The following is a 13,144-nucleotide window of genomic DNA, read 5'->3' as shown; positions in this document are numbered from 1 at the left end:
ATAGGTGGACCATATAAGCCTCCAGAACCCGCACTACTCTCCCAGCTGAAGCTGATCCCCTGCACACCGAGCCAGCGCCTACCTTAAGGAGCAGCTTCTCATGCTGTGCATTGCCAGAATCATAGGGTTTTTTCCTCACATTTTCTACATCCTGGTAGAGCTGCTTATAGCCAGTTATCTGCAGTAAGCATGTCCTCATGCAGATTTGAAAACTGAAAGGAGAAATTATTAGTTTAAATCAGACCTCTTATCACAATAAAGCAAGGAAGGTCTGTGGTTCACATATCCATTTAGAGCGGTTCTCTGACTTTCAATTTAACACAAGATGTACCAAAGGCCACACAGAGCATCCATCACACAGGACTGTGGGAAAACAGGGCTTTGAACGCATGCAACGCGTGACTGACTCCAGTGCTCATTCACACATTTTCTCTGAGCAGTCCACACATCTCCTAATCTTTACTGCCACAGCAACAAGAGTATTTGAAATGGATACAAACAACCCACAACAAGTTATCTGTTTCTCCAAATACAGGCTTACTTTCCCTGGACCAACATGCTTTCTACAGTAACTCTACTCTATAATGGCACACTAAGCTTTAATTCCCAAGAGAGAGCACTTCAAGTTCCAGTCCATCAACATCTAGAAGATCTAGCCTCATCCTGTCTGAAATAACCCTCAGACCAAACTATAAGGCACTGACTCCCTGCGGGGTTTGTGGCTTTGATGCCTCTTACCCCAGGGGTTCATTTCCTAACCACTGTCACATCCCCAAAGCTACCTTCACCTCCCTCACATGTGTATCTACTGATGTCACTTACTACTACAGCACAGAAGACATCTAGTCCTTTGATATGCTGCTGCCCTTTGGTGTGCCCACCACTATCTGGCTGGCCCCTTGGTGACTCTTGGAGAACAAGACTATACTGCCCCCAGGAGGCCACAGTGCAGCCTGTTGACGAAGGACAGAGGGCAGCGTGAGGACTCAGAACAAGTGGCGCACACTGGGGGCTTGAAGAGGACACAGAAACCAAACTCTGAAGGGCAGGAAGGACAGTGGCCAAAGCCATTTAACCTCGAGAGAGTAACAGCACGGGTCTGAGTGGGAGGACTTGGCTCAGTCCTCCTGTGCGGTTGTAGCCCACACAGTACCCAGCACACTGGACCTCAGTGCAGTGACCAGCACACCTCAGTGCATCGACCAGCACACTGGACCTCAGTGCAGTGACCAGCACACCTCAGTGCAGCGACCAGCAGACTGGACCTCTGTGCTCATGGGGTGAGAATGAAAAGCTACATCACCCACAAGCCTTCCCCATCACAGTCCATCTGAGCAGGGCTCTGCATGGCAGGCTACAGAGCACAACTCAGTCACAGAGGGAGCACGCACCTGGTATCTTTCTCGGGGCAGATGTTCTTTTCCTTCATTATGTCTGCTACACATCTGTCCAGTTCACTCTCAGCAACTCGTGTTGCATTCTGGAGGACCTAGTTATGGAGAAACAGCTGAATGAGAGACTTCCCCATGAACTGACACTGAAGTCTGTTTTGATACATAATCAACTTTACAAAAAGAAACCAACCACATTTCCTTCAGATCTCCCGAGAGCTGGAATCATGTATATCTTTGTGGTTTTCTAAAAGCCTCCTACCCACACTCAGAAAAGCAACCCTAATTAAACTCAGTGGGTGAAAAAGAAAGAAAGAAGTCATGGAAGTGGGAGGGGCTGCTGAGGAAGACCCACACACACATACGTACAGGAGGTAGAGAGGAGCGCGGGAAGAATATGGTCACGAAACACTGCACATGTTTATGAAATTGTCAAAAAGGATGTTAGCATTTTAAAAAGGAGCAGCAGCAGGCTCTAAGAGCTGACTTCCTGTCCCCATCCTGCCCTCCCTTCCTGCATCCAGTTCTCTAGGGCCCCTCACTGGCAGCTTCTCTTCCCACAGAGAACTGTGTCAACACCTTGAAAAGGTGATCATTCTGTGCGGCCTGCTTCTGGTCTTCTGATAACTTCCTCGATTTGTCCAGCTCTCTTAAAAGACCATTTGAGCCCCTCCCTCCATTTCTGCATAAGTCTCCAGATGAGCGTGTTGGTGGTTCCAGAACATACTCAGTGAGATTCAGATTAAAACTTCACAGACTCATAGGTCAATCTGGAATTAACATTTTAGTAATAATGAGTCTTTTCATTGATGAATACCAGGCTTCATTTCATTTATTTTTTTCTCAACAATCTCTCCACAAGTTTTAGGGCTGAAGACCAAGGGTTTCACTAAAACCCCCAGGGGGTTCTGCACTTCTGGCTGCTGTGGTAGGTGGCACTGCTCTTTCATGGTCCAAAAGTTCGTTGCTACCACGGATGGCAGTGAGCTACCATCAAAGGACCCTTTCACAGGGGTCGTATATCAGATATTCTGCATATCAGATATTACATTACGATTCATACCAGTAGCAAAATTACAGTTATGAAGTAGCAATGAAAATAACTGTATGGTTGGGGTCACCACAACGTGAGGATCTGTATTACAGGGTGGCAGCATCAGGAAGGTGGGACTCACTGCTCTAAGCCATGTTTATACCTTCCTTCTCTGCATCACTCTTTACTCCTACTGAGAATTGCTTCTTTATCAGTTACTGAAAACCCTGGGAGAAGGCGGAAATGTGGTCATCAAATCCTTGCTGAGACTCACCCATATCTTATCTCCTCTCCTACTTCTATCTAGTTGAATTAGAACAGACATAAAATCTCACTATTAGTGTCTGGACCACAAGACGCTGCTGCAGCTGATCCTCAGAGATCCTCAGTCTCTGCCGCAGCACGGGTCCTGAGTTCAGATTCTGTACCTTCTCCACTAGCACTAGCAAAGGGAGCAAACAGCACACGTCCATGTGGAGAAAGCAGAGCCTGCACTTCCAAACCACTCATCTTCGTTCTGTTTACCTCAGAGAGTGTTACACACTAGGAGCTGGTGCAGGCTCGGGGGGTACAGACGTAAACGACAAACACTATGCTTCATTTTTTCTCTTTGGGGCAGGAGAAAATGGAGAACTAAAAAAGTAAAACGCTGCACAAGGCAGGCAAAAGGACAGGGAGGCTGAGGGCTACAATTCCAAGCAGAGAGTGGTCGGCGTGCTCAGGAGGTCCGAACTGAACGAAACTGGAGACGACGCAACTTAAGCTTTGGATGGGAGAACCCACACTCTGGCCCTCATGGCAGAGGCCCAGTGGCAGGTGGTGCTTTGGTTTGGAGCAGCAGGGCACAGACAGGGCAGCGGCAGGTGTCAAACATGAGAGGGACACACTCCTCAGAGCTGGGCAAATGCTGGGGCCAACAGGATGGTATGAGGAACTGTCACACTTTTACAATGTGCTTTCCAGCCCCAAGAAAGCACCTGCCAGAGGGCGACTCATTCTCAAATACTCCCAGACTTACGGCACAAGGAAACACCACTTGCTCCCCATCCATTGGTCCATGTAGAGTACACGGCTTCTTACAGAAAGAATGGGAGCAGTCAGGACACAGGGCTGTCCCTCCAAGTAGGGCTCTGGCCTGCAGGACAGTGTCACCAAGGAACCAATACATCAGAAAGAGAATCAGGATTTCTGGAGTGGGGCCCAGTGCCTACATTCCAACAAGCTTCCAGAGGGTTGGGGCTGCTGAGTTTGAACCTGTTGCAACAGTTCTGAAATATGGTGTGTCCAAGTAGGTCTGCTACAATGCACCAGGCTGCTGTGGGGATCTGCCTGCTACCTTTCAACGGCAAGAACTCCGTGTCTGTGTCCGTGTGCATGCATGCGTGCGTGCGAATTAAACAAGAGCTAGAGCAGAAACACTCAAACTTTCAGATGTCACATTCTCATGGAAAAAACAAATCACTTTAGGATTGTGAACAAAAGACAACTCTATACTCCTCCCAGTGTTCATCTACGTGGATAAGAATTGTTTGTTCTCATACACTTAACTCATAAATGAGATTGTACCTAAACGAGCAAGCCCCACTTCAGCAGTAACTCTCCAGAAAGAAGCGCATCGGCTTGCAGAATCCAACACCCTTCTGTTTCCAGCAGCAACTCTTACCAACACTCGAAGACAGAGTCATGTGCATGTGTTTATTATGATTCACAGTTTACATTACGACCAAGTGCAAGCATATATATGGATATCTAAAACACAGATATACACATAGCTAACTGAACTAAAAATGCCATAAAATGATATTTCATCTTATTGTGAACAGTCATTTCTAGGTATTTTCTATCCTTCTGTCACTGTTTAACACTGGCCATCATCTCTTAACACGGTTTCAAACAACGGTCTCCATGGCCTGAGAGTGTCTCTCTGCCACACCAGTAATTCTTAGACAGAAAACACTGTGACCTAATGTTAACTCTAGCTGGATAGTTCTTGGTTTTCCAACTAACGCAGCATCAAAAGCTGTGACTAACGCATGGCAGACTGGCATGTTGGTCCTGACTTTCCATCAACCGCAAGTCAGGTATACAACCACTTGCCTGCCTTAGTGTTCGGGGGTGCAGAAGGCATGTGAGGAGTCTTCGCTGTGCAATTGGCCACTCATCTACACCCGTGGATGCAAACAGAGATGGCACAGTCTGTGGGCCTCTAGGGAGTTACTAGGAGACCATTCCCTCTTGCCCACTGAGTCCCACACCTGGAGCCTACAGTAAGACAAGTGGGACAGACGTGAGAAGGAGACACCCACCTGATGGAGGGCCTTTGCAGAGGACCCACATGCGCATGAGCACACAGCAACACGGCTTTCCCCCCTGCAGCCTTGTGTTCGTTTCTTACATAGCAAAAGCAACAGCCACATGGCGTGAGCCGGGACTCACTTTAGATCAAAAGGTAAACACGCAAGGTCTTCTCCACCCAAAACTGCTGTGCTCTTCTCTCACACAACCTACCCTGAGGACACAGTCATGGGGAGGGCTTTCTCTAAGATACTGGTCTACCAAAAGCTACAAACTGCTACTGCAAAATAAACAGGAAAGTCTCAGAAAAGGACACGGAGTTGAAATACTCTTCTGTTATCAAAACACAGATTTCGAAAACTTAATTACTACTTCTAAAATGAGAAAATTTAACTCACAGTTTCTCATAGCAAAACAGTAAATATAATCCTAAAATCAAAGTGTTCTTTTTAAAGAAAAAATATGCTTTGGTTAAGTTTTCTATAATTAGCATTTTAATGTGCCCTTACCTTACTCTTGGAATATGTCAAGGAATTTTCTGAAATTTAAAAAAAAAAAAGTTACCACTTGAATGTATTTTCTGAATTAGGCCAAAATCAAATAGTAAAAATATAACAGCAATGATAAGTCACTCTCACAGTTTAAAATACAATTTCTACAGGAGCAACCATCTCAAAGTCTTACAGGAGAGAGAAGGTGGAATGACCCCCCAAACACAGCACCCAGATGGTGTCAATCAGTTTCCCCAAATGTTCTGTTTCTATGCAGACCGCCAGAGTGAGGGTGTCCGCCAACGGCTCAGATCTCAGACATTTGTCTGGAGACTGTGCTCTCCACTACCTCCCTCCAGCGTCTGAGGACTATGCTCTCCACTACCTTCCTCCAGCATCTGGAGACTGTGCTCTCCACTACCTTCCTCCAGCGTCTGAGGACTGTGCTCTCCACTACCTTCTCTCCAGCATCTGGAGACTGTGCTCTCCACTACCTTCCTCCAGCATCTGGAGACTGTGCTCTCCACTACCTTCCTCCAGCATCTGGAGACTGTGCTCTCCACTACCTTCTCTCCAGCATCTGGAGACTGTGCTCTCCACTACCTTCCTCCAGCATCTGGAGACTATGCTCTCCACTACCTTCTCTCCAGCGTCTGGAGACTGTGCTCTCCACTACCTTCCTCCAGCATCTGGAGACTGTGCTCTCCACTACCTTCTCTCCAGCGTCTGGAGACTGTGCTCTCCACTACCTTCCTCCAGCGTCTGAGGACTATGCTCTCCACTACCCTCCTCCAGCATCTGGAGACTGTGCTCTCCACTACCTTCTTCCAGCATCTGGAGACTGCTCTCCACTACCTTTCTCCAGCATCTGGAGACTGTGCTCTCCACTACCTTCTCTCCAGCGTCTGGAGACTGTGCTCTCCACTACCTTCTCTCCAGCGTCTGGAGACTGTGCTCGCCACTACCTTCTCTCCAGCATCAGCCCGAGTGAGTGGCCAGCCACTGAACAGCACGGGAACAAAGGAGCAGAACCTAGACTGTCTGGCCAAAGAGCAAACAGGCTCCGCATCCCTGGCTTTTGTTCCAAGAATGTCAAGAACATTTGTGTTTGTCTGTTTAAAAAAAAAAAAGTTCTGGTACACTGAGAATGCTCTCCTTTTGATAATCTTAAGAAAAATGTTTTTTGCCTCAAAGTAAAGCCTTGAAAATGCTCTTCCACATACTATAAAGTGCCAACCAGCGCAGCCCTCAGAGACCTGTATCAAGAGGCACTTGGATCTTCTCAACAGGCAAGAGGGGAAATCAGGGAGTGTGCACTAGCTTCAACCAGCCAGTGGCCACGAAACACCTTCTGCCATTCTTCCAATGCCACCCTGGGCACAGGGCCCACTGCCTGGGCCTCACTCCCTTGGCCCCAAGGATATTGATTCCTCATTTGAAGCATTCTTGACCAACACAAAATAGGAACTGGTTAATTCTCAATTTTCCACTTAGCACAACATCATGAGCTGTGGCTCTGCCCAGGTCTTTCTTGCTAGGCCTAAAGTGACTTCAGACCACATTTCTCAACCATCTGAGTTTGAAGTCAGAGTAATATTTTTAATTAAACATTGAAAAACTGTCATTTGGCAGAAATATAACTCAAGCCAAACTGAGCCCATATACCATAAAAATTTCCACAGCTACGTTAAATCAAAAAGAAATACATGCAATCTGTATGACTTAATAAATCCAAAATATCATCACTTCAACATATTACAAATACAACTGTGACATCTTTACACTTCTGTTCATACGAAGACTTTGAGATGCAGTGTGTACCTTATGGGTACAGCTCAACTCAGTCGACACCATGAATACTTCAAGTGCTCACTCACCATGCGGCTATAACTGAGAGCCTGGCCCAGGTAGGTTCTAATAATCTTTCGTAGGATCAATGAGCAGTCTGCCCATTCAGTATAATCTGAAGAATAATCGATACTTCTTTGTTTGTTTGTTGTTGTTTTTCCGAGACGGGGTTTCTCTGTGTAGCTCCAGAGCCCGTCCTGGAACTAGTTCTGTAGCCCAGGCTGGCCTCAAACTCAGAGATCCATCTGTCTCTGCCTCCCGAGTGCTGGGATTAAAGGCGTGCGCCACCACCGCCCGGCCTGATACATTTTTTTTTTTTTTTGAGACAGGGTTTCTCTGTGTAGCTTTGTACCTTTCCTGGATCTCACTCTGTAGACCAGGCTGGCCTCGAACTCATAAAGATCCACCTGGCTCTGCCTCCCAAGTGCGGGGAATTAAAGGCGTGCGCCACCACCGCCCGGCCTAACTGATACATTTTTAAGAAACTCCAAAGATTCATTCTTTGGGTAGATATGGGTAGATATAAGAAGTTTCTTTTTATATACAACTTTTCAATGTTCAGTAGTCAGTAGTACAGTGAGAAGGATTCAAAGACCACAAAGCTTACGAAACTCAGGTGCAATAACACAAGTACATTACCACTGGATAGACAGAAAGAATTCAATAACGTTTTTATTAATCTTCAATTTTTCGATTTCGAATGGCATTACCTATCCTGTATGTCCTCTGTGCGCCTCCATAGGTGTCGAAAATTCGCTGCAATTCACATTTTCCAGTCATCTGTCGTAAGACCCATTTCATCCAAAATCGGAAAAAGTGCCCATAGAAGAACTCCCACAAAGAAATAAACATTTTTTCTGGAAAAGGATATAAGAACACAAGCTTAAAAACCTTAAACTGGAATTTTAGAGCTGAAAAGCAAATTAAGTTCATCCAACTCCCCAGATCCCAAATTATAATAAAATCTATTACTCTATTGTGTCTATTTTGTGACAGTGTTTAATCAGTCAGGCAAGGAAACAATATATAGCATAGATTAAATACTGATTAACAAAATGGTCAATTTATCTCTAAGCCAAATGGTCACTTTTTTAAAAAGTTGTAAAAAAGTAGGAAAAATTGGCCAACATATTTAATGGCTTAAAAGAACAATAACCACCTTACATGTTTACCAAATAATAATATTTCATATTTTGGATTCCTACTTCTGTTTTTCATCCCTTAAAACTTGGAACTAAACACTTCGAGAATAGAAGGACCAACCGAGCAACAATTTCAAATCAACCACACATCAGATGTGGATCCCCAAGAATGAGCTCGTCTTAGCCTTGGTGCAGAGCGTGTCCCAGCTGTCTCAGTCAGCTGACGCCAACAAATGAGAACACCACAAGCGGCTTACAAACTGCAGCATACAGGTTGAAAACCGAGCAGATGGCATCCTGACGAATTCATTTTTCCAGTCAATAGGTGAAAGGCAGAAATACCAAAAAGTTAAAAAAAAAAAAAATCCCGCAAAACCTACACACTTGATACAACTGGATCTTAGACGAAAACTCTTCGGGTGCTAAACGAAGGGGAGGAGGCATGCCGGGGACCGAGAGGAAAACGCTCCTCGCCTGCCTTCCAGCCCTGGGATTTGCAGACACACCCTCTCTGCGCCGGGGCCCGAGGAGCTGTCAAACTCGAAATCCCCGCCGGGCAGGGCACGCGGTGCCGGTGCCAGACGCGCGGATCTGGATCTTTAAAATGAGTCATCCCGTCCGCGCCTGTCGGGAAGAAGGCGGCAGAAGTGCCAGGCACCGGCAGGCCGTCCCGGCGGGCGGCCGCGGGCCCCGGGGCCTCGGGAGGTCGTGCGCGAGCCCCTTGGGCACCGCGCCGTCCTGCCCCTCTCGCGCGCGGGAATGCTGCACAAAGCCCCGACGGCCCCTGCACCCTGCGGATTATCCGCAGGACCCCGGCGAGGCTTGCACACCAGCAACGCAGGGTGAGAGAAAATTAAAACAGCAGCCACCTCACAGGAGCGGAAGAACTAGGGGAAGCTGGCGCTGCCTCGGTTTCCCCCAGCTGCAAACACCGGCAACGGAAAGACGCTCTACGCGGAGCACTCCCTGCAAACACCGCGACCCGGAAGTCGGGACAGGAGGCCGGGGCGGGGGGAGGGGGGAGGTGTCGCCAGACGCCGAGCCCCGCCTCTCCGTCTTTCGATTGGTCTGCGCTCCCGTCTATCACCGGTGCGGAAGGAGGGCCTGCGGGCTGGAGCGCCAGACGCCGGACGGTTCCCCTGGCAACGGGGGCCGGCTGCCACGCCCAGCGCCAACGTGGCCCCGGAGGACGCCGCCTGGAAACTGCTCAGGGCATTCAGTGGCTCTTCCACCGCCGGTGTGACAACAGCACTTTCACCTACATTTCCTAATCTGTGAAGTGATTGTTTCCCCTCTTTATGAGGCACAAAGGAAACTTGGCTCGAAGGGACTTTATGGATGACGTAAAGGCATTTGCGTGGCCCGTGTGCAATGAGAAGTTGCGAAGTTTGGACTTTTTCCTCTGAAAATGAACATTGAACAATCAACTCATCAGACGTTCATTTCTTAATTATTAATTATTGTTTCTACTAGAAGAATAATTTGTGCATTTTTTGTTTTGTTTTGTTTTTTGCTTTTATTTGCTGTTTTTTTTTTCTTCTCTTTGTTATTTTTTCTTGTTTTTCTTCTTTGTGCACATTTTTCAAAGCCCCCAAAGGTACGGTTGATTAGCTAGTATACTGTGCCAGGCTGTCTTTACAAGGGACTGCACACTACACCAACTGGCAAAAACATAGATAGTACCAGGTGAAGCTGCCTAACAAAGCTGTTGGGAGATTAGTTAGGGGGATTAGGGAGCAGGGGAAGAGTTACATACAGCGGAGTCAGCAAAGTAAGAATAAGCTTTGCTGGATGAAGTGAAGGAGTATGCCGTGACAGCGGCCATGTGGACAGTAAGTATAGAGGTCTTGAATGAGGAGCGTGTTGAAAATGCTGATGGAACAGTCAGGGGTCGGAGGGTTGGATAAGAAAGAGCAAAGTGGAAAAAAGGCTAAGTACAAAAGACATCATACAATAAAAATAAATTGAAACGGAAGAAATCCCTGAACTGGGCATGGTAATGCATGCCTGTAAACCCAGCCAGAGGGCAATGTAGGCAGGAAGATTGGGAGACCAAGGCCAGCCTGGCAACATAAGGTCTTGTCTCAAAAAGTAAATAAAGTATCCTCCCACCTAACCAAGATTCCTGGCTCCTTATTCCCCTTGCTCAAAGGCGACCACTGTCGCTTCCGTATACTTCCAGACACATTGAGACCAATGTCTTGTCTGTGCTCCATTCATCTCCTTGTTAACTCGAATTAAGTGAGCAGTACACACTTTCCCACTACTCAACCACCGTTTTAAAGGTGGATTCTACTTGTAGAGCAGAAACCAGTGAAGGACACGGAAGCCACCATCTTTGCCCAATGGAAGTGAAATGTTTGGTGGAGACCATCTCCCTCCTGTCTCCAAGTTTTGTCCAGCCCTCCTCCAAGGATGGAGTGGGCAGGCAGCAAAGAGTACAAACAGGCGGACTTCATTGTCACTCTAGGATTAAAACGCTTAACAAGATAAAAACTAAACACATCGCCATGCAGGATTTTACTACTCAAATGGAGACATTTGAACTCTCAGTTGAGTTGTCAGCTCCTGAAAGCACACAGCCTGGCAGGTCACAAGCCTGGCAGGTCACTGGACCAGCAGTGGCAAAGTCTGGAGGCTTGAAGCTCTAAAGCCTCAAGTCTGGAAGTCTAGAGAAGAGTAGGTCTCAGAAGCAGTGGGTGGAGGAGGCTGGAAGCAGCTGCAGGGGTAATTCCCTTCTGTGGCCAGATCGCACAGTCTTGTAGCCATCAGTCCCTCTGCCTGCAGCTGCTGGTCATATCCTAGAGGTGGCTCAAGTGAGCTCCCTGCCCAGGGCCGAAGAGAAGCCTCAGGAGCCAAGCCTCCAGTAAATCTATCCCAGGTGAGTGTTGAAGGCAGCCTTCCTCCTCTTCTGTAGGCTCCCACAGTAAGTGGTTTTGTTTCTGCAACCTCTGAGCGTCCAAATTTATAGTTTACCAACCAGGACCTGAGTGGCAAATCTTGAAAATGGGTATGCCCGGAGGGTGAAAAATTAGGATCAATTGAGAAAGAGCTGTCAAATGAATGGGGTAGGGGAAGAACCCAGAGCCCACCAAAAGTTCACAGGCAGGTCCACAGCTCTCTGTGTAAAGGTGGGGAGATGTAAAGAAATATCTCTCTGCCCCTGGTTACCCCTGGATCTTTGCAGGCCAGCTGCATCCCTCCCCAGACGCTGGCTGCCAGTTTCCTTCCACCAAGGGATTTTCCCTAGCCAGATTTTTGTTTCTTTTTGCAGCTGTGTCTGGGTTTATGTGTGTGTGTGTGTGTGTGTGTGTGTGTGTGTGTGTGTGTGTGTGTGTGTGTGTTCATATCTATTAAATCCTCACTGTTCCCAGGAGAGGATGCTCACTGCATTTCTATCCTGACTTTATTCTTCTAAGAAGCAGCAAAGTTCTAAGATAGGATTCTGACTCCCAGATGAAAAAAGAACCTTCTTCACCTGCTCTCTAGGTCTCTCCATTAAACTATGTGCCCTTTCAGACCTTAACAGATACCTAAAAGAAAGCCAAAGGCTACATTATGATGAAGTCTGGTTTGTGTGTGTGTGTGTGTGTGTGTGTGTGTGTGTGTGTATTAGGTAGGAACCAGAAGTAGACACCAGGCTCTCTTCCTCCATTGCTTTCCCACCTTAGTTTTGGAGATGGGATCTCTAACCAAACATAGAGCTCACCAGTTTAGACAGCCTGGCTGACCAACCTGCTATAGGGATGTTCACATCTGCACCTCCCACGCTCTGGGACTTAGAGGTGCATGAGGATCCAACAGAATTTTTACATAGTTGCTGGAGTGTAAACTCAGGTAGCCATGCTGCCATGACAAGTACTCACTGACTTATTTTCCCAGCCTTTGGTTATAGTTCTTTGCCACACTGCTGCAGCTACATTTCTAAAGATTAAAAAACCATACAATTGTTGGTTTGAGAGACTGCTGAATGGCAAGAACCGCCTGACACAGCCACTAACCATCTACTTGGTAGAGCTCAAGCATTTGGTCCACAGAGGACCAAATTGAACAGCGCTGTTCCTTTGTGCATGAACTTGGGGTGCAGAAAACTTTATCCCAGGATGAAAATGTCATCCCTCAGTATTTATGAGGGATTTTCCTTAGGACCCATCTGACACCAAAGTCTGTGGTACTGTGATACTCAAGCCTTTGATGTAAAATAAGGTAGTGTGATCTAGACGTCTGCCACCTGCTGACGTAAATACTGTACCACAAGTGACTTTTATATATCTCATTATTCCTAGAATAATGCAAATAGCATGCAAATATTTATAATGTTATTTTAGCAAAAACAATGGGAAAGTCTATATTGCTCAAATATTTTCCCAAAACGTTTTCTATTCACGCTTTCAAAGCTACAGATGCAGAATTCAGAACAGAGAGAGTCTACTCTTTAGCAAAGGTGAGGCTTTTTAAATTTTCTTTAAGATTTGTATTGTATGTGTATTGGTGTTCTGCCTGAATGTCTTTCTTTGCACCACTTGCGTGCCTGGTGTCCCCAGAGGCCAGGAGAGAGTGTCAGATCCCCTGGAATTGGAGTAATAGCTAGTTGTGAGCCGCTGTGTGTGCTGGGACTCAAACCCAGGTCCTCTGCAAAAGCAGCCGGTGTTCTTAACTTCTAAGACATTTCTCCAGCTCTGGTGATTTTAACCCACCTCTTACATAAAGTGCATTCAGAGGAATGTTGTGGTTTGAATGTGAAATGTCCCCCACAGGCTCGTGGATTTGTCTGCTTGGTCTCCAGCGGATGGCGGTCCTTGGGAAGGTTGTGCAGCCTTTGATGGGGGCAGAGCCTGGCTGAAGGAAGTATGTCCCAGGGTGGGCTTTGAGGTTTTTGCTTCCCTGGCCTTGCTTCCTGACTGCCTCATGTTCCTGCCTTCTCCATCGAGATGGCCTACCTCC

At 46.9% G+C, this 13,144-nt stretch overlaps 1 protein-coding gene across 6 annotated transcripts in view; it reads right to left on the bottom strand.

The window, feature by feature from the left end:
• Positions 1-9,175, bottom strand: part of Elmod2 (ELMO domain containing 2) — a 19,575-nt gene extending 10,400 nt beyond the window's left edge. Inside the window, exons 1-6 of one of the 6 annotated variants that reach the window (XM_052727957.1) lie at positions 9,070-9,175; positions 7,769-7,915; positions 5,229-5,257; positions 3,443-3,559; positions 1,392-1,489; positions 83-212 (exon numbers count right to left, since the gene is read on the bottom strand). In XM_052727957.1, the coding sequence (XP_052583917.1) occupies positions 83-212; positions 1,392-1,489; positions 3,443-3,559; positions 5,229-5,257; positions 7,769-7,910 (516 nt within the window). In that variant the 5' untranslated portion in view covers positions 7,911-7,915; positions 9,070-9,175. The other 5 variants (XM_052727955.1, XM_052727956.1, XM_052727958.1 and 2 more) reach the window with 5 other exon arrangements.
• Between the last annotated feature and the right edge of the window lie 3,969 nt (positions 9,176-13,144).

This window comes from Peromyscus californicus, unplaced genomic scaffold (genome assembly GCF_007827085.1).
Source record: "Peromyscus californicus insignis strain IS unplaced genomic scaffold, ASM782708v3 Scaffold_8__1_contigs__length_139910024, whole genome shotgun sequence".
In the NCBI taxonomy this organism is placed as follows: domain Eukaryota; kingdom Metazoa; phylum Chordata; class Mammalia; order Rodentia; family Cricetidae; genus Peromyscus; species Peromyscus californicus.
The sequence above is the reverse complement of the archived record's forward strand: the minus strand, read 5'-3'. Positions and strand labels throughout refer to the sequence as shown.